The 21,993-nt window shown below is 35.7% G+C and overlaps 1 protein-coding gene across 1 annotated transcript in view; it reads left to right on the top strand.

The window, feature by feature from the left end:
• Nucleotides 1-21,993, top strand: part of LOC116412020 — a 388,305-nt gene that overhangs the window by 343,447 nt on the left and 22,865 nt on the right. The window contains exons 326-341 of the mRNA XM_031905216.1: nucleotides 1,562-1,591; nucleotides 1,769-1,822; nucleotides 4,814-4,843; nucleotides 5,163-5,213; nucleotides 7,178-7,201; nucleotides 9,022-9,075; nucleotides 9,835-9,864; nucleotides 13,235-13,288; nucleotides 14,210-14,239; nucleotides 14,799-14,852; nucleotides 16,597-16,620; nucleotides 17,476-17,529; nucleotides 19,420-19,449; nucleotides 19,552-19,605; nucleotides 20,174-20,203; nucleotides 20,899-20,952. Coding sequence (XP_031761076.1) covers nucleotides 1,562-1,591; nucleotides 1,769-1,822; nucleotides 4,814-4,843; nucleotides 5,163-5,213; nucleotides 7,178-7,201; nucleotides 9,022-9,075; nucleotides 9,835-9,864; nucleotides 13,235-13,288; nucleotides 14,210-14,239; nucleotides 14,799-14,852; nucleotides 16,597-16,620; nucleotides 17,476-17,529; nucleotides 19,420-19,449; nucleotides 19,552-19,605; nucleotides 20,174-20,203; nucleotides 20,899-20,952 — 657 coding nt within the window. The remainder of the gene's footprint in view (nucleotides 1-1,561; nucleotides 1,592-1,768; nucleotides 1,823-4,813; nucleotides 4,844-5,162; nucleotides 5,214-7,177; nucleotides 7,202-9,021; nucleotides 9,076-9,834; nucleotides 9,865-13,234; nucleotides 13,289-14,209; nucleotides 14,240-14,798; nucleotides 14,853-16,596; nucleotides 16,621-17,475; nucleotides 17,530-19,419; nucleotides 19,450-19,551; nucleotides 19,606-20,173; nucleotides 20,204-20,898; nucleotides 20,953-21,993) is intronic.

Here is a 21,993-nt window from a genome sequence, read left to right as displayed (position 1 = left end):
GTTCAAAAATTCAAATGTCTGAAGTGTAAAAAAACCCCCAAAAACTCAAATGTAAAATTTGGCATGAAAAAGCTTGAGAGTTTATGTAGAAGTCAATGTGAGTTGTCCTAGGCAAAATCAAACCATATTTTCAATTCTATATTCAAATTTTTTTTGGAGTTTCTAAACTCACAAATTCGAGTTTTTTTAAATCAGTTTTTCTTTTTGGATTTTTGAATAAATAAGCAAACATTCGAATTTTCTTTTAATGGGAGTTTCTTCAAATTAGAAAAAAAACCTCTCCAATTCACAAACTCGAAAACTGATAAATAAGCCCATATGTTTTGTCAAGTTAATAACTTCATCATTAAGAGAGAGAAATCAAAGTTTATTTAAATAATTAGTGATGAGTACATCTGTCCCGTTTCGCTTTGCCATAAAATTTGTGAAACGGCAAGAAAATTTGCGAAACGGCGAAAAATTTGCGAAATGCATTTCACCATTTTCCGCATGTCACCATTGGCAAATTGTTTCGCGAAACTTCAGTGAAAATTCGGCACGTGGAATTTTTATTTTGTCGCGCATCAGGTGGAATTTTTATTTTGTCGCGCATTAGATGGAATTTTTATTTTGTCACGCGAAAAAAGGGCACGATCGTGGCAAATCGGGTGCGGAGGCATCAAATTGGGTGCAGTCGAGTCACCTCTCATTTGTCGCCCACACTTTTTTGACTCGACTGCACCCAATTTGACGCATCCACACCGGATTTGTCACGATCGTGCCCTTTTTTCGCACGACAAAATACAAATTCCACCTGATGCGCGACAAAATAAGAATTCCACGTGGCAAATTTTCACTTAAGTCTCGTGAAACGATTCACCAATGGTGAAATGCGGAAAATCGCTGCGAATCCATGCCTGCCAAAAAAATTCGCTCATTACTATAAATAATAATGATTCATAATATTTCACAAAGTGAGATGCTTGAAATGTATACATTATACAAATTATATAAATACTCTAATCATTTTTCATTATTTAGATTTAGTATAAACAATTTCTGATTTGAACAATTCATTGTGTCAATCTCTAGAATTGGCATACAGTAATTGTGAGCAAAGAAGGCTGATGTATTAGCAATTGTTTATGAGCTCAAAAGGCCAGATTTGCTCCCAAGACAACAATATTGAAAATATAATGCTACTAACTAAAAAAAAAATGAAAATTTTTGGAAATTCCTAAATTCACAAACATATGAACTTCATATTACTGCAAGGTATTTGTTGTTCCTTTTACTTCATGTTCAGGAAATCAGGGCTTTTCTACTCAAAACCCATATTCTGTGGGTGCCCAACCCACTTTGGGACCACACCCTTTTTATTCATGCTCACTAAAAATGAAAAAATAATATTAACAATAATTGTATCAAACTGACTCATATTATTTCATTATAACTATTTCATTAGATATTATATTCTACAATAGTAAAATCGAAATTGTCTTTGTAAATATGAAAATGTTATTCCTATAAAACATAGGATTTCTACTATCTCGCTAATTATAGATCATTTATTTTTCCATAGAACCTGTTGCTCCTATTCCTGGCAGAAGAGGTATGTATCAAATAGAATGAATTAACCCATAATGATTATGGATAAATATGTCATCAGTTTCATGTATGTGATTACATATATTTATGTATTTTTTAGTGGAAAATGCTGTCACAGTTTTATGATTTCTTTAATTTTGCAAAATATTTGTCAGTTTTTGAAATGCTTTGTTTTTTTTAGGAATATGGATTTTTGATGTGATATTTCCAACAGGAGTTGTACAATATGAAGGGAGTAAGTACACATTTTTTAGATATGATATTGCAAGAAATGCAAGATTTGCCTTATAATTAGCCCTGTGACTATTGTATATTTAGTACTTGTGTGTTACTTGGTATGGGAACAGCTAGCTACTGTTCAAAAACACTAAAGGGCCGATTTACTAATCCACGAACAGATTGAAAGCGTCCAAATGTGTTTTTTTTGTAATGATAGGTATTTTGCTATTTTTTTTGTCGTCGCAACTTTTTCGTAGCTGCCACGACTTGTGCGAATTGTCGCAACTTTTTCGTAGCCGGCGCGAAAAAATCGGAAAGGTTTGCCCGCCATTTACTAGCACTCAATACGAAAAAGTCGCGACAATTCGCGCAAGTCGTAATGGCTACGAAAAAGTTGCGTCAATTCGCGCAAGTCGTAACGGCTCCAAAAAAGTGCGGGAAGCCACTACGTAACGGCTACGAAAAAGTCGCAACAATTCGCGCAAGTCATAGCGGCTACGAAAAAGTGCGGCAATTACTAGCGCTCAATACGAAAAAGTTGCGACAATTCGTGCAAGTCGTAATGGCTACGAAAAAGTCGCGACAATCCACGCAAGTCGTAACGGCTATGAAAAAGTTGCGACAATTTGCGCAAGTCGTAACGGCTACGAAAAAGTGCGTCAATTCACAAAAAAGTTGCGACGTCGACAAAGAAAATCGCAAAAAATACGAAAAAGTCACAAAATGATCGTTTCCAATCTGATTTTTTCCCATTCGGGATTCAGATTCGTGGATTAGTAAATCAGCCCCTAAGAAACATGTCTTGACTCACAAAAGACAAACGGATTCAGGGGCAAATAAAGTTAGCTGTGCTTGTTATTTTTTTAAGTACCCTTCCGGAAATGAAATGCAACAACAACAACAAAAACTTTACAACACAAGGCATTTAACATGCTTTTTACATCTTTACATCATTTTCATGTGGAAGGTGATACAGTTAATATGTATGCACAATAGACACTGATCAGAATATATATAGCCTGGGAAAATAAGGGGAACTGATCATAACAGAAATTATAGAAATTCTACAATCTACAGAAGAAACATTTTAAATTTGAAACAAAATTTATACAAAATTTAGACCATACTGGACACAGTTAGTTCTTGAGAAAACCAAGATACCCAGATGCAGGGAGTACAATATTCTGAACAATTATCACATGGTTTCCCAGTAACGGACACTGGAAATTATTTGGCACTGCTTTAGTTTGTATCAAAGCACATTATATGAGATATGTAGTAGGGTCACGCATTAATAGTGTATTACGGTGTTAAAATTGGGAATTCCATTTAATGGTACAATTATGAAATTATACAAACTAATCTCTAATAGAATAAATTAAATAAAATCACGTAATCAGACAGATTTAGTGGAAAATAACTAAACTTTTTCATGCTTAGACTTCCCAAAAATATCCAAGACAATTACACTGTTATACTGAACTAGTAAAATGATTGGCTGCACTAACTAGAAAATATAGTACAGGTATGGAACCTGTTATGCAGAATGCTCGGGACCTGGGGTTTTCCAGATAAGGGGTCTTTCCATAATTTGGATCTCCATACCTTAAGTCTACTAAAAAAATAATTTAACCATTAAATAAACCCAACAGGGCTGTTCTGCCCCCAATAAGGGGTAATTATATCTTAGTTGGGATCAAGTACAGGTACTGTTTTATTATTACAGAGAAAAGGGAATCATTTAACCATTAAATAAACCCAATAGGGCTGTTCTGCCCCCAATAAGGGGTAATTATATCTTAGTTGGGATCAAGTACAGGTACTGTTTTATTATTACAGAGAAAAGGGAATCATTTAACCATGAAATAAACCCAATAGGGCTGTTCTGCCCCCAATAAGGGGTAATTATATCTTAGTTGGGATCAAGTACAGGTACTGTTTTATTATTACAGAGAAAAGGGAATAATTTAACCATGAAATAAACCCAATAGCGCTGTTCTGCCCCAATAAGGGGTAATTATATCTTAGTTGGGATCAAGTACAGGTACTGTTTTATTATTACAGAGAAAAGGGAATCATTTAACCATTAAATAAACCCAATAGGGCTGTTCTGCCCCCAATAAGGGGTAATTATATCTTAGTTGGGATCAAGTACAGGTACTGTTTTATTATTACAGAGAAAAGGGAATCATTTAACCATGAAATAAACCCAATAGGGCTGTTCTGCCCCAATAAGGGGTAATTATATCTTAGTTGGGATCAAGTACAGGTACTGTTTTATTATTACAGAGAAAAGGGAATCATTTAACCATTAAATAAACCCAATAGGGCTGTTCTGCCCCAATAAGGGGTAATTATATCTTAGTTGGGATCAAGTACAGGTACTGTTTTATTATTACAGAGAAAAGGGAATCATTTAACCATTAAATAAACCCAATAGGGCTGTTCTGCCCCAATAAGGGGTAATTATATCTTAGTTGGGATCAAGTACAGGTACTGTTTTATTATTACAGAGAAAAGGGAATCATTTAACCATTAAATAAACCCAATAGGGCTGTTCTGCCCCCAATAAGGGGTAATTATATCTTAGTTGGGATCAAGTACAGGTACTGTTTTATTATTACAGAGAAAAGGGAATCATTTAACCATGAAATAAACCCAATAGGGCTGTTCTGCCCCAATAAGGGGTAATTATATCTTAGTTGGGATCAAATAAAAGGTTATTATAGAGAAAAAGCAAATCATTCCTAAATGATTTTAATTCGGAACTTTCTGGATAACGGGTTTCTGGATAAGGGATCTTATACGTATTTATATGTATTTAGATAAATAGCTCACTAAAAAGTAATCAAATAGTGAAAAAGAAGATCTGAATTACAAAGGATTAAGGGGTTGGAGAAATGAGCTTTATTATAAGATTACCTGGCTTATATTGAAATATTTCTGTAGCAACATGACTGTTTAATGCAGAAATAGTTCTAATAGAATTGTTGCAATTGCTTTATAGGACCTAAACAACCACTTCCAGATACAGATGGTAAGTAACAAGGAACTCTAAGGGTAGAAAAATTTGTTTTTTTGAGGCAAAAATTGTGAATTTGAGTTTTCAAAATTCATATTTTCGGGATGCAGTAGGGAAAAATACTTTAAAACTTACATTGAATATAAAAAAAATTGCCATCTAAAAGTTAAGTTCATGTAGAAGCCAATGGGACTGCCCTGTAACGGCAGAGGGTGGCACTGAGTATGAATAACTTGTTGCTGCCATGTTGCCCCATATTATTTGTAGCACAAATATTCCCAATTGTTCAATATGTGCGACCATCTATTTAAGAAAATGATATTCTTGCCTTTAGATTGGATCGTAGAAACAGAGCTGTCAACTTTGCCTGTGCCATATGAGCCAAGTAAGTACAGAACTTGTATACATTGGTATTCAGAGCAAAAAGTACTTACAGTATGAATAACAGCTAGCCAATGTATGCAAAAAGCACATTCAAAAACATTGATGCACAACAACAAAAAAAGATATCACCGACTGCATTGAAAACAATAGAAAACAAAATGGCTGATTTTTTCCCTCCAAGATAGTTGTAGATAATGCTTTATTTTTCTCCCTAGAGGTAGATCCTTTTTTTTTTAACTGTCATAGAAAGAAAAAAATAGAACAAGATTATTCTCATAATTTGTATTTATTAGTCTCACATTCGTAACAAAAAGGTGTGTAGACGGAGCACCGGGACCGTTTATTAGTTTAAAATATCAATTTTATTAGCAAAGTTAAAAACATCACAAATCTATGTAGCTCGCTTGACGCGTTTTGTGGCCCTTGCCACTTCCTCAGAAGCTGCTACAATGGCCCTTTCCACCCATTCTTAAGTGCAAACCCAAAGTATCCCCGCCCAATAATATATTAACCCCTTACCAGCATAAAAACCAAGACTAAAAACATCATTCACAAAGAAAAGGCCACTAAAGGCATCATATACAAGCAAAATATATACACCACAGTATATGGTTAATATGAAGGTAATATGTAATAGATATATAATTAACAGATATAGAATGCGCCACATATCGATCAGTATATGAACAAATACCACAGTTACACCAAACTAAACCATATATAATGCAGAGGGAGGGACAAGATGAATGGGAATTAATTAATTTAATTAATAGATTCAATAGAAGCAAGACACTTCCCATTCCCTATTGAGTCCGCCATACTGTTCGACTGTCTTTAAATGATAAATCCAATAAGCTTCTCTTTCTGATAGCTTAGCACCAAAGTCACCTCTCCTCTCATTCCATCTAGGTCTATCTATGACCTGAAAGGAGACTATACCCCTGCGAGCATGAATCTCTATAATGTGTTTCGCAATGGCCGATCTTTTATCGTTTCTGTCAATAGCAGAGAGATGTTCTAAAAACCTAGTACCGGCAGACCGAGTAGTCTGCCCTACATATTGTGCTCCACAGCAACAGGTGGCTAAGTATACAATCCCCTTGGTTTGACAATTGAAATATTGGGGAATCTGATAAACCCGTCCAGTATTAGAACTCATAAAGCTCTTCGAAACGTTTATAACAGAACAGGCCTTACACCTGTTCCTACCGCATTTAAAAGTGCCTTTATGTCGCAGCCAGACTGTGCCCTGTTCATTTCGTTCAGTTGAGAAAAGGCTCCTGGAAACCCAGGATGCTATATTTCTCCCTTTCCTAAAAACAAATAGGGGTTTCTTATCCAAAACACGGTTTAAAACTGGATCCTGTAAAAGGACATCCCAATGTCTACATATACTTCTTTTTATGTCAAAGACACCCCTGCCAGAAGTAGTACAATATTTCGGTTTAAGCTGATATTTTTGTTCATTTGTTTCATCATTCGTTACCTTTGTATTTCTATTTTTATACTTATAATTTAATAAATCCTCTCTGCTAGTAGCAACAGCCTTATCGTAAGCCCTTTTGATATCTGCCGTATTATAACCCCTCTCTAAAAACCTAGCCCACATAAGCATAGCCTGCTCTTGAAAGGCATCCCAGGAGGAACAAATGCGTCTAAGACGCAAAAATTGTCCCACCGGGATGCCTCTCACACAGGATTGAGGGTGGCCACTTTTCCTAGAGGTAGATCTTTTTTTTAACTGTCATAGAAAGAAAAAAATAGAACAATATTATTCTCATAATTTGTATTTATTAGTCTCACATTGTTAGAGGAGCATATACCCAAGTCAAAATTATTTATATTTCTGTTTTGTTTATATTTGCATTGTGATGGATTTCATATCTAACTAACTTTTGCTTTATTACTTTTGAATTGTAATTCAAATTCAAAATGGAATTTAATATCTGTGGTGAATTTTTCTAGAACCTGGAGAACCAGTTCCTAAAGGTAATTTTCAAATTATCCAGATGAAATCTAAATTTGTGGGATGCATTTGTACTTGATAATGGGGGATGGATTTAACTAAATAACTAGGTTGACATGTAAAGCATTATGGGGCACATTTACTAAAATTGACTTTATTTTTCTGGCCTTGAAAGTCGTATAAACTTGACATGGTATAAATTCAAATTAAACTCGATGAAATCGTTTGTAAGAAAATTTTGAGTTTACGTTTGAAAATCCGACATTTTTCAAGTTGAAAGCATTGTTAAAACTCAAAAAATTCAAGTTGAAATGAACATTCATTTCCATGAATCCTCTTTATTTTTCCCAAACAGGAAGTGCTCCAGCTGCCATTTTAGAAGTATTGGCACTCTTGGAAAACAATAATGTGTTTAAGTTTCACTTTAAACTGGGTGAAACAGAAAACAATAAGGGGATTAACTTCCCCTTGAAACTGGGTGAAATAGAAAACAATGAGGGGGTTAACTTCCCCTTGAAACTGGGTGAAATAGAAAACAATGAGGGGGTTAACTTCCCCTTGAAACTGGGTGAAACAGAAACAATGAGGGGATTAACTTCCCCTTGAAACTGGGTGAAACAGAAACAATGAGGGGATTAACTTCCCCTTGAAACTGGGTGAAATTGAAAACAATTATGGGATTAACTTCCCCTTGAAACTGGGTGAAACAGAAACCAATGAGGGGATAAACTTCCCCTTGAAACTGGGTGAAATAGAAAACAATGAGGGGGTTAACTTCCCCTTGAAACTGGGTGAAATAGAAAACAATGAGGGGGTTAACTTCCCCTTGAAACTGGGTGAAACAGAAACAATGAGGGGATTAACTTCCCCTTGAAACTGGGTGAAACAGAAACAATGAGGGGATTAACTTCCCCTTGAAACTGGGTGAAACAGAAACAATGAGGGGATTAACTTCCCCTTGAAACTGGGTGAAACAGAAACAATGAGGGGATTAACTTCCCCTTGAAACTGGGTGAAACAGAAACAATGAGGGGATTAACTTCCCCTTGAAACTGGGTGAAACAGAAACAATTAGGGGATAGACTTCCCCTTGAAACTGTGTGAAATAGGAAACAATGAGGGGATTAACTTGTGACAAGGACAGGCTGTCACTGACTATTCTATTCCTCTACTATTCTAAGCCTCCATAGGACACAATGATACTCGACAGGTCAAACCTATCTAATTTTTTTTTTAAATAAAAAATTAACTAAACATTAATAAATCACAAATTATGGAAGTTATTATCAAAAGAAAAAAATCAACTTTATCTCAAAATTGCTTGGTAAATGTGCCCCTATGTGTTATATTAGCAGATACAATATCAGTATGTACCATTTTGAACTATTCTAAGGGGCTGATTTACTAAGACACGATTTCGAATCCGAATTAGAAAAATTCCGATTGGAAACGAACATTTTGCGACTTTTTCGTATTTTTTGCGATTTTTTCGGCGTCTTTACGATTTTTGCGTAAAACCGCGAGTTTTTCGTAGCCATTACGAAAGTTGCGCAAAGTCGCGCCTTTTTCGTAGCGTTAAAACTTAAAAGGTGCGACGTTTCGCGCAAGTTTTAACGCTACGAAAAAATCGCGACTTTGCGCAACATTCGTAATGGCTACGAAAAACTCGCGTTTTTACGCAAAAATCGTAAAGACGCCGGAAAAAATCGCAAAAAATACAAAAAAATCGCGAAATTACCGATCATTACGAAAAAACCGCAATCGGACGCATTCGGTCCGTTCGTGGGTTAGTAAATGTGCCCCTAATTGTTTAGTGAAATGAATATTTTGTTTTTGCTTTTAGGAGAATGGATCTTAGAGAAAGCGCAAACCAATAAGCCAACGAAATTCAGCGGGAGTGAGTAAATTCATTCATTCGTTACACATTGCCAGATACATACATTCCCTTTAATTATGGGTACAATAAACACACTTCAATATTGTTCCCACGGAAACACAAGAGGCCAAACATAGTGTGGGGGCTCACTATTTTATCATTTATGTTTTGAATGCCCCATGTGATTTGATAAACTGCTTTGAAATTGAAGACATTTTTGTTATGGATCCCACAATATGAATATTAGTGATGTGTGGGTCGAGAAAAACTCAACCTGCGCCTGACCCTAACCAACCCAGCATCTCCCCTCATCCTGCCCCGCCCCACCCAATAATGATGTCACAAAAGGGGCGTGGTGTGTCAGGCGTATGTATATAAATTCACAAGCTGGTAGAGGAAGCCGGCAGTGTTCGGTCGCAGGCAGAGAGGGCGAGCGGAAGAGCTCAACCCGCCCACCACCCACAAGTGATGTCCCGAGGTCAACCCGAACCTGCCCCATACATCACTAATGCATATCCATACTCCAATAACCTTTTCCATGTAAACCTGCACCACCAATACAAAGCATTCATTCATTGCTAAGCAACACATTCCCACCTTCTCTTGAGCTTCCGTCTCTCACTACAGAGAAATAGACCAATTTTGACATATTTCTTTGGTCAGTCCCTCATAATATATATATACAGTACATATATACCTACACACTCGCAGCAGTGCCATACACATGTACCATATATAATGTATGTATATAGTAATGTCTCTGTTATTTTTCCTTTTCAGAACCTGTAGCACCAATACCCGGAAGAGATGGTAATTTACACATTAGATACTTTGTCAAAAATATACATTATAAAATAATTACTGGATGAGTTTACCAGGGACACTATTTAAACTTATTATTCTATTCTTTGGGTATATTTGTAAGGATATTTGTACGGCTAAATAGCCCCCTTCTGGGCTGCCCCATTCCTAAACGTTGCTACATATTCTGCTACTGATTGTTGCCCCTGAGATAAACCCAATAGGGCTGATTCACCCGTAACTTGTTTATTGGCATCATCAAATACAGAGGCCATAGCCGAGAGAAAAGCTTCATAATTAAGGGCAATAAAGGGTTATTTTGTTCAAAAAGAGGTGTAGCCCAAAATAACCCTTCCCCTTGTAGTAGCGTTAAAATATATCCCACCCCTAGGGGCAGATTCACTAATGTACGAATCCCAATCATGAAATCTGATCATTTCTGATGATTGCAAATGTCACGAAATTTTTTTTTCTTTTGAATACAAAAATTTCGTACTTACGATCCGAAAGGGGTTATTATGTTCAATAAGAAGTGTAGCCCAAAATAACGCTTCTCCTTGTAGCGTTAGAATAAATCCCACTCCTAGGGGCAGATTCACGAATGTACGAATCCGGATCACGAAATCTGATCATTTCTGATGATTTGTCACGAAAATTCTTTTCATTTGAATCTGAAAATTTCGTACCTATGATCCAAAAATTCTGAAATTTACACATTGAAATGATTGTTTGCGAATGGCCAAAAGATAGTGACGATACCGAAGCTTGAATGAATTCCAAAACTTTTGTACTCATTGCGACAAATACGAAAAAGTTGCGGAAATTAACGGAAAAAAACGCAGAAAATACGCACAGTTCTAAAATTTAGAAAAAATACGATTTTTTTTCTAATCGTAACCAATTGTACACTGATAAATGGGCCCCTTAGTAATTCTAAATAAAATCAGGACTTTTTTTCAATTTTTCAAGGAAAAAAAATCCAGTGGTTAGTAAATGGTTATAACCATTATGGCAAAATTTACCATGGTTTACAGAACTTTTTTTTTCCGAAACTTTCGTACAAAATCGTATTTGTCACACAAATTGTCGCGCAAAGTACGAAAAAGTTGCGCAAATTAACAAAAATATCATAGAAAATACGCACATTTCTAAAACTTAGAAAAAATACGATTTCTTTTTCTAATCGTAACCAATCATACATTGATAAATGGGCCCCTTAGTAATTCTCAATAAAATCAGGACTTTTTTTCAATCTTTCAAGGAAAAAAAGTCCAATGGTTAGTAAATGGTTAACATGGTTATTACCATTATGGTAAAATTTACCATGGTTTACAAATGTATTTTTTTTTCCCGAAACTTTCGTGGGCAAATACGATTTTGTCACACAAATTGTCACGCAAAGTACGAAAAACTTCCACAAATTAACAAAAATATCATAGAAAATACACACAGTTCTAAAACTTGGAAAAAATACTCACTTTTTGTATTCGGACTCAATCGTACATTGATGAATGTGCCCCTTAATGTATCATCAGCAACATTGTCAGGGTGCAAAAGAGAATGAAGCCGGCATTGGTTAATAAAGCTCCTGAATTTAGTCCTGTTCCAGAAAATGTATCTGGTAACGACATGTTATGCCCCATGGAGGAACCAGAAACCTGAGGGTTAAGGCTTCTTGGTTATGTAGTTGCTGAACTTCAGCTTGCAAGTCCTGCATTATCTGGCCCATAGCTGCCATTTGCTTTTGTAGCTAAGTCAGTCCCAGTGGGATCCATGTTGGTCTGAGCACAATGTTAGGATTACAGTTCAGGATCCCAATAGGAGGAGGGGGAATGGGGCAACTCGTCAAACACAGGGGTTCACAGGAGCAACAAGGGAGTATTCAGATTCTTAGTCAATGGCCAAGGTCATACACAGAAAACTTGATCCTTTCTACACCAACTACTACTAATTCTCACCAAAAAAACCTGTTTGCTCAGGCAACCAGACTGAGGGGGGCAGGGGCAATAAAAGCCTCTGCCTTCCTGTGATTGGCAGGTTGGATTACATCAGTTAACCTCTATCAGTGCTGGAAGAAACCCTAATAATATTGAAGCCATGTACCCTGCTCCCCTAATCGATAACTTGTCTAGCAGGGGTGCCTCAATACTTTTTTAATCCTGAATAAATGTAGTATTTGTAACAGGGCAGGAAAGAACATAGGACAAAAGCAGAAATGGCATATTACAAAACTAGAAACAACAATAATAATAATAATAATAATAAAAAAGGCGTTGATTTATAAAAAAAAAAAAGTCAATGATCGAGGGATTTATAATCCCAAAAAAGGATTTTCAAATGAATTATAAAACCCAACCCCCTAACATATTTGGTCAATTTAGAATGATATTAATCTAACTTGTAGAGTGTAAGCTCTTTGGGCAGGGCTCCCTTCCCCTCCTGTATCGGTTACTGATTGCTTTATATGTTACTCCTTGTAGAGTGTAAGCTCTTTTGGGCAGGGCTCCCTTCCCCTCCTGTATCGGTTACTGATTGCTTTATATGTTACTCCTTGTAGAGTGTAAGCTCTTTTGGGCAGGGCTCCCTTCCCCTCCTGTATCGGTTACTGATTGCTTTATATGTTACTCCTTGTAGAGTGTAAGCTCTTTTGGGCAGGGCTCCCTTCCCCTCCTGTATCGGTTACTGATTGCTTTATATGTTACTCCTTGTAGAGTGTAAGCTCTTTTGGGCAGGGCTCCCTTCCCCTCCTGTATCGGTTACTGATTGCTTTATATGTTACTCCTTGTAGAGTGTAAGCTCTTTTGGGCAGGGCTCCCTTCCCCTCCTGTATCGGTTACTGATTGCTTTATATGTTACTCCTTGTAGAGTGTAAGTTCTTTTGGGCAGGGCTCTCTTCCCCTCCTGTATCGGTTACTGATTGCTTTATATGTTACTCCTTGTAGAGTGTAAGCTCTTTTGGGCAGGGCTCTCTTCCCCTCCTGTATCGGTTACTGATTGCTTTATATGTTACTCTGTATGCCCAATGTATGGAACCCACTTATTGTACAGCGCTGCGGGGTATGTTGGCGCTTTATAAATAAATGTTAATAATAATATCTAATTTTGGTTGCTTTCCATAGGAAGCATTATTTAACTAAATGTTAATCAATATGAATAGGTTCTAGAACTTCAAAAAAAATATCCCCCTAAGGTTGATCTAGAACCACCAGGTATTATGTTAAGAAATGGGTTTTCCCAAATAACAATGTTTTGTTTGTGCTTTTGTCAAAAGGTGGAGAAATACACTACTAAAAGCCCCAGTGTGGGAGGAATAATGTGCAGTAAAATGTATTTGTATTGAATGTGAACTCACTAATAGACTTTGTATTGTTCCTTTTAGGAATTTGGATCATAAAATTAACTCTGCCAACAGGAGTAGAATATTATGAAGGAAGTGAGTATCTTTCCAAGGGATCCTCTGTTCTCTTCCATTATCAATATATACAGGGCATTGAGACATTCTGTGCATTAACCTACCAACACTCACTCACCCCTGCCTTCTTCTGAATCTTTGCAGCTTTCAAATGGGGGTCACTGACCCCGGCAGCCAAACCCTATTGCTCTGTGAGGCTCCAGTTTTATTGTTATTGTTACTTTTTATTCCTTATCTTTCTATTCAGCCCCTCCCCTATTCATATACCAGCCTCTCATCCAAACCACTCCCTGGTTGCTAAGGTAATTTGGACCCTAACAACTCTTTCCAGCTTTCAAATGGGGGTCACTGACCCCGGCAGCCAAACCCTATTGCTCTGTGAGGCTCCAGTTTTATTGTTATTGTTACTTTTTATTCCTTATCTTTCTATTCAGCCCCTCTCCTATTCATATACCAATCTCTCATTCACACCACTCCCTTGTTGCTAAGGTAATTTGGACCCTAGCAACCAAATAGCTGCTGTAACTCCAAACTGGAGAGCTGCTGAACAACAAGTGAAATAACAAAAAAGAAAACCACAAATAATAATAGAAGACCAATTGCAAATTGGAATATCACTTTCTACATCAAAAAGTTAACTCAAATGTGAACAACACCTTCCCAACAGGGACTAAGTTTAACCTGCAAACTGCTTGCTTTCCAAGGTAAAACTCCCAAATGCGTGCCCCTTTTTTATTGGTCACCACTGGGACCACCTGACTGTAGCTGGGAATGATGGGAGCTGCAACATGGAGCCTGCCACTGCTCCTGTATAAACTATAGCAAAAAAACAAAAAAGGGAGGGGGGGAGGGAAACAATAAAATGTATTTTCATTCAATGGTTATTTTTGTTGATTTGTATCTTAAATACAATTTACTATATATTTCTTCTTTTGTTTCTAGGGCCTCTGACCTTAATTCCAGAAACCGATGGTAAGCGACACATATGTCTGTAATGGAAGGTACAAATCACAGAACAGTATCCCCCATATGTAATAAATGGCGTTAGGTTTGCCCAGGAGCAGTAACCCATAGCAACCAATAAGACGTTGGCTTTTAAACAGGTGACCGGCAAATTCAGCCTCCTAATTGGTTGCTATGGGTTACTGCTCCTTCCCTTTATTACATGACCCCCTATACGTCTTTCTAAGGTCTAATAAAATTACTGACAAAGTTTAAATTACTCAACAAACTGGATAATTATTTTGTGATCTATTATATTTTTATACGGCAGCAAATATTATTCAGGCTTGTGGCATATTAGCAAGGGTAACAAATCAATCGGCATAAAATTAGTCAACAAAAATGACCTAATTTGCTATATAAATTCATTTAACCCTTTCCCTGTAACCCACCAATAATATAGAACCCACCTTGCTGTTTGTAACTTCCTCGTAGGCAACAGAAATTCTATTTAATGGCAGGGTAAGGGTTAATAAGCCCTGAATGGTTTCAGTTATTGGTGAATTATTTATTTCATTGTTGTGTTTAGGAGACTGGATTGTAGAAACGGAGCAGCCAACTCTACCAGTGCCATATGATGTTGGTAAGTAAATATAATGTAACCTTGTAGAGTGTAAGCTCTTTGGGACAGGGCTCCCTTCACCTCCTGTATCGGTTATTGGTTGCTTTATATGTTACTCTGTATGTCCAATGTATGGAACCCACTTATTGTACAGCGCTGCGGGGTATGTTGGCGCTTTATAAATAAATGTTAATAATAATAATAATGTAGAGTGTAAGCTCTTTTGGGCAGGGCTCCCTTCCCCTCCTGTATCGGTTACTGATTGCTGTATATGTTACTCCTTGTAGAGTGTAAGCTCTTTTGGGCAGGGCTCCCTTCCCCTCCTGTATCGGTTATTGGTTGCTTTATATGTTACTCTGTATGTCCAATGTATGTAACCCACTTATTGTACAGCGCTGCGGGGTATGTTGGCGCTTTATAAATAAATGTTAATAATAATAATAATGTAGAGTGTAAGCTCTTTTGGGCAGGGCTCCCTTCCCCTCCTGTATCGGTTACTGATTGCTTTATATGTTACTCTGTATGTCCAATGTATGAAACCCACTTATTGTACAGCGCTGCGGGATATGTTGGCGCTTTATAAATAAATGTTAATAATAATAATAATAATAATCTACGCGACAATAAGGGGCCCATTTATCAAAATTTGAGTTTAGGTTTTTTTCACGATTCAAGAAAAAACGCGAATGCGACTATACTCCGGTATGTTCTTAAGAACCACGAATAGTCGGTATTTATTAAAAAAAAATTGCCAGAAAAACCTCAGCAAGTAAAAGCTGGCGAGAATCAATAGTCAATGAGAATGAAAAGAACAATACAACTTTTTTCTGCAAGCGGGAATATAATGTTGGGATTTTTTTTCTTAAATAATCTAGCATTTCGGAACAAAAATTCTCTTTTCTAAAATCCGCATTTTTTCCCACAAACTTAAATTTTGATAAATCTGCCCCTAATAGTAGAAATTTTTGTAAGTAGTGATGAGCGAATCTGTCCTGTTTTACTTTGCCGGCAAAGGCACAAATCTTTTAAAATATTCACGTAGCGGCGAATAAACCATTTTTTGACTCAAAAATGTTTTTGACGCGGGCACCAAATTTTTTTCACCAATTTTGCAAACTAATCGGCCAATGGCGAAACGTGAAAATTCACCGCGAATTCATGCCTGGCTAAGTGCCATGCTGCCACCTATAGGTGGCGATGATTGAATCTGTCCCTTTGCCGAAAAATTCGGAAAACGACAGCAAGATTCACGAAATGGCAAAAAGTCCACAAAACGCATTTGTCATACAACTTTTTTGTTGCTCGTGATTTTTTTTGTTGCCAAAGCCCATTTTGATGTGACCACGCCCAATTTGACGCAACTTTTTTGGACGCAAGACAATTTTTCCTATGGCAAATTTTCGATTAAGTTTTTCTCTCCGACTTGCAGCGCAGCAGTAAAGTGTGAGTGAAGTTTATCAGAGCACAGGTCACATGGTTGTGGCACCCTGGGAAATGAAGAATATGTCTAGCCCCATGGGAAAAACAGATTACAACCATTATACCATTTTATTAAACAATAGTTTTATATGGTTTATAAGCAGACATTTTACAGCATTTTACAGCAGACATTTCTATGGTTTATAGAAACCAAGATCTATTATATTTTATCCAAAGTGTCCTATAGATCTTACATTGCAAATTAATTACTTAATCTCATGAATAAAATAATTAGAATTTACCATGTACAGATTATTAAAAAAAAAAATCTGCTTTCTCTCCCTAGCACCAGGAGTACAGATGCCTACAGGTAAGTGAATGAAATGAAATTAAAAAAAGAAAAGTCAAATGTAATATTATATTTGCAAGTATTTAAATCTATAGAAATCTATGGATCCATCAATTAATTGTGCTTTCTCCCTGCATTGGAACCATTCATGTGTAACTCTGTAACAGGGGGTTTGAGTTATATGAGGTTTTAATCTCTGCAACCATTGGCCAATCTGTACAGTATTTCAAAATGTAATTAGGCTTAATTAGCTCAAGATAATGAAAATATACATGGGATATCCACGGCTGCATATTATTTAAAATATAATTCAATCTGTATATACCTAAAGGAGAAGGAAAGATTTGCCACATTAGTGCCACCTAGAACCCTATATTTATTCTGCAGAAAGCTTTACCATACCTGAGTTACCAGCCCTAGAAGCTTTTTCTGTTCGTTTAAGATAGCAGCTGCCATTTTAAGTAGCTTCCTGCTTGCAGTCTAGCCATTATGGCTCAGATAACACATTCCTAATGGAGGGGGGAGAGAGTTTTATGAATTTTTATGGGAGGAGGGAGCAGGAGAAGGGAGAGAGGAAAGAACTGTGTAGACTTCAGCCCCAGGAATGAAGGATTTTTTTGAGAGAGAAAGTCTGATACCCAAGAACATGTTTACAAAAGAGGAGACAAGAAATCCTGTGTTTCTTTTGATAGAGGACTCAGTGCAGTGTTTCTGTGAGTGCTTATGGCTGTATTTACATAGACCTTATCTGATAAAGCTTACTTGGTTTTTACCTTTCCTTCTCCTTTACATCCGCCATAGTAGATGCTAGATAGTAGATGCTTGATTTTATTCATACATGTATCACATAACAATATTTTTACCTCTTGTGATTAGGAGACTGGATCATAGAGATGACGAAAGGCAGTAAACCAACTAAATTTAAAGGAAGTAAGTAACTATAATACATTTGACACAAAAAATAGAATTGAACCAAAATTACTGAAGTTTTCACAAGTGCAAGACTTGCAGAGATTAGCTCATAACAAGGTTAGAAATGTATAAGTCAGTGATGCACTAAATCCATTATTTTGGGATTTCGCCAAACCCCGAACTCTGAATCCTTTGGCTGAATACCAAACAGAATTCTAATTTGCATATGTAAATTAGGAAAAGATAGAGTTAGAGAGAAAAAATGTTCAACTTCCGTGTTATGTGACAAAAAGTCATTGGATTTGGTTCGGCCAAATCCTGCTGAAAAAGGCCAAATGAATCTTGGCCAAAACCCAAACCAAATCCTGAATTTGGCAGATCCCTAGTATAAATGTTCTCATATACCTGTCCATATACCTTGCTATACTGATCCAAAATTGAAAATGTTAAAAATGTTAAAAAATGTTAAAAATGATAAAAAAAAATGTAAAAAAATTAAAAATGACCTAAAATTAAAAATCCAAAATTAAAAAAAAAATCCCAGAATTTTATTCTGAAACAGATAACACTGGGCAGGGATGTTTTCCATGAAAAATATTTATAGAGTTACCCCCAAATGTAAAATGAATATGTTGAAAAATTACTTCCATGGGCAGATTCACTTGGATGCTGATTTTCATTATAGAAATGTGATTAAAATGGGATTATTTTTTCTCATTATGGAAAGTCTTATTTTGAAAGAAATCTATATTTTAATAATGCTTGAATCGTTTGCATGAAAATTTTGAGTTTACATTCGGAAATCCTGAATTTTTTGAGTTGAAAGTATTGTTAAAACCCCAAAAATTTGAGTTGATACTGATGTTCATTTCCATAAATCCTCTTGGCACTTAGAAAACAATAATGTGTTTAAGTTTCACTTGAAAATGTGTGAAATAGAAAACAATGATGGGATTAATTTCCCCTTGAAAATGTGTGAAATAGAAAACAATGATGGGATTAACTTCCCCTTGAAACTGTGTGAAATAGAAAACAATGATGGGATTAATTTCCCCTTGAAAATGTGTGAAATAGAAAACAATGATGGGATTAACTTCCTTTTGAAGCTGGGTGAAATAGAAAACAATGATGGGATTAACTTCCCCTTGAATACGTGTGAAATAGAAAACAATAAGGGGATTAACTTCCCTTTGAAGCTGGGTGAACTGAAAACAATGATGGGATTAACTTCCCCTTGAATACGTGTGAAATAGAAAACAATAAGGGGATTAACTTCCCTTTGAAGCTGGGTGAACTGAAAACAATGATGGGATTAACTTCCCCTTGAATACGTGTGAAATAGAAAACAATAAGGGGATTAACTTCCCTTTGAAGCTGGGTGAACTGAAAACAATGATGGGATTAACTTCCCCTTGAATACGTGTGAAATAGAAAACAATAAGGGGATTAATTTCCCTTTGAAGCTGGGTGAACTGAAAACAATGATGGGATTCATTTTCCCTTGTAAACGTGTGAAATAGAAAACAATGATGGGATTAATTTTCCCTTGAAAACATGTGAAATAGAAAACAATGCTGGGATTAATTTACCCTTGAATACGTGTGAAATAGAAAACAATAAGGGGATTAATTTCCCTTTGAAACTGGGTGAATTGAAAACAATGATGGGATTAATTTTCCCTTGAAAATGTGTGAAATAGAAAACAATGATGGAATGGCAAAAACCCATCCATAAATCTCGAAATTATCTAGAAGTAAGATAAAATCCGACTTTTCTCTCAAAAATTAGTAAATATGTCCCTAAATATTTATAATATTTTTTAATTCAGGGTTTAATGGCTAAATATGCCTCTTGGTCATTAGATCATTAGTCTAATACTGACTTAATTGTGATTCCTTTTTTTTACAGTACCTGTTGCTCCAATTTCTGGAAGAAAAGGTAAAAAAAAACCAAACCAAGATAAGATATATCATTACAACAAACTGTATTATTTTATTGTTGTATAAATTGTGTTAATATTTCATTTTTCATTGTATTCAGGAATATGGGTCATCAAAGTGACTCTGCCAATAGGAGTGTTGGTGTTTGAAGGGAGTAAGTATGCACAATTAACTCCGGATATACAATATAAAGTGTACTAGTGAAGATGATTTGGAAGCTTTATATCCACATCTAATCTAATATCCATTTCCATGATCCTGTTTCTTCTCAAGAGAACAGGAAAAGGAACCATTGGCTAAAAAACTTGAACAAGTTGAAGAACTCACATTTTTCTCCTTAGTATTCCTTGAACCCGATGCCCAACTAAGAGACTATACTGGCAGACAAATTATCAGTATGAATCAATATCAGTTGATTACTCAACTCATATTGAGTCAATGCAAATTGTTCTGAACCAATAACATTCATACCCATTCTTCAGGAAACCATGTTTATGCTTAATATTAGTTTCTAAGTAATTTAAAAGAAAAAAACATAAAATAGTTTCATGGAACTCTTTTTAATTTGATTAAATACTGCTAAATTTAGGATTCTGCATATTATTTATTTTGTATTCTCATTTGTAGACTTTGATGCCCCAGGTGACATTCAATAAGACCCTAAGGTCATATTGTAAACCCTAACTTTGAATTACTTTTCTCTTTCTCTCTGTTTTGAATAGAACTTATATCTCCAGTGGCAGGCCCAGAAGGTAAGTTCGAATGCCATAGAGTATTCGTAAAGAAAATTCTAAAAAATGAAACTTGTAGGTATGTCTATGAAGATTCCCATTCATCCAGGCCATGATATACAGTATCTACTAGAACTAAGTCTAAAACAACTGGACTTTCTGAGCTTTTCTTGATTGGATGCCTGTGACTGTACTACCATCAAGAGTTTAAACACCGGGGAATTCCCTACCAGTCATTTGAACTGAAGAAGCCACTCGGATGAGTGAAAAACTCAGAAAAGTCCAGTTGTTTTAGACTTACAGTAATTCTGCTAGATACTGAAACTTGTAGGCTATTTTCAAGGAACAGACGTACTAATTCCAGTTGTTTAATGAACATGGGAGTTTCTTGGGCTAAAAAGGACAACGTCAGCATTTGTTCTCTATAGAGGGCACCAAGCCAACTCTATGATGGTAGGAAATACACCTTGGCACGGTAGCCTCTAGTTCTATAGACAACACAGTTGTAGTTTATTTCTTTACTATACTTTGTGGTTTTCTTTATTTTTAGTTTTCTTGATTTTCAGGTTAGAAGGAAAAATAATAAAAAGTTGCAATAATTATACAATGGCATATGAGAGTAGTAGATTTAGTCACCTTTACACACTAGTACATACTTTGAACAAAAACTGTATTAGAAAATTGAAAAATAGGTATGTTTTCCTTGTTTTCTTTAGGAGAATGGATCATAGAAACTGAGCAGCCAACATTACCGGTGCTATATGTAGGGGGTAAGTAGCACAATGTAGAGATTTGCCCACCAATTGAAACATGAAACGTCAGTACAAGCAGTCAGGCTACATTCAACAATTCTACTAAAACTGGCATCTTTTTTGTTTTTGTCTGGAAAGAACATTATTATTATTAGTAGTAATAGTAGTAGTAGAAGTAGTATTAATAAATAGTAATTATACTAATACTACTACTACTTATTATTATTATTATTATTATTATTATTATGATCACGTGTTTATACAATGACAAAATATTAAACTGCATTGTACAATAAATGGTTGTACAGATTCAGACAAAAATACAACTGATACCCCATACACGAGGTAAAGAGGGCTCTGCTCAATAGAGCTTTTAATAATTGTTATAAACAAGTTTAATATCCTCAAAAAAAAATTCCCCAGAAATAACAAGATTTGGGCAGAATATACTAATTCTAACATTTGGGGTCAGATTTAGTAAAATCCTTGAAACTCGTACAAACTGGACTTGGTATTTTTGAGAATAAAACACGATCAATCTTGCACTTGTTAAATGTCACGATAATGTTGATGGGTTGAACAAAAATATTGAGTTTATTGCCCAAAAAATTAAATTTAAATGTTCATTTCCAAAAATCCTCTTTATTTTTCCCAAACAGAAAGTGCTCCAGTGGCCATTTTAAGAGCATTGGCGCTCATTATTGGAAAACAATAATGTGTTTAAGTTTCACTTGAAACTGGGTGAAATAGAAAACAATGATGAGATTAATTTCCCCTTTAAAGTATGTGAAATAGAAAACAATGATGGGATTAACTTCCCCTTGAAAAATATGTCAAATAAAAAACAATGATGGGATTAAAACAATAATACAGTTAACTTCCCCTTGAAACTGTGTCTAGGACAGGCTTTCACTGACTATTCTATTCCTCTACTATCCTAATCCTCCAATGGTTCCTAGCATCTTAAACCTGGCATCATTTTTGTCAGTTTAAAAAAAGTCACATAAAGTTTTATAAATCTCGAATGTTCATTCGTTTCTTGAACTTTTTGAGAAAATA

The sequence above is a fragment of the Xenopus tropicalis genome, chromosome 7, assembly GCF_000004195.4.
Source record: "Xenopus tropicalis strain Nigerian chromosome 7, UCB_Xtro_10.0, whole genome shotgun sequence".
Lineage (NCBI taxonomy): Eukaryota > Metazoa > Chordata > Amphibia > Anura > Pipidae > Xenopus > Xenopus tropicalis.
The sequence above is the reverse complement of the archived record's forward strand: the minus strand, read 5'-3'. Positions and strand labels throughout refer to the sequence as shown.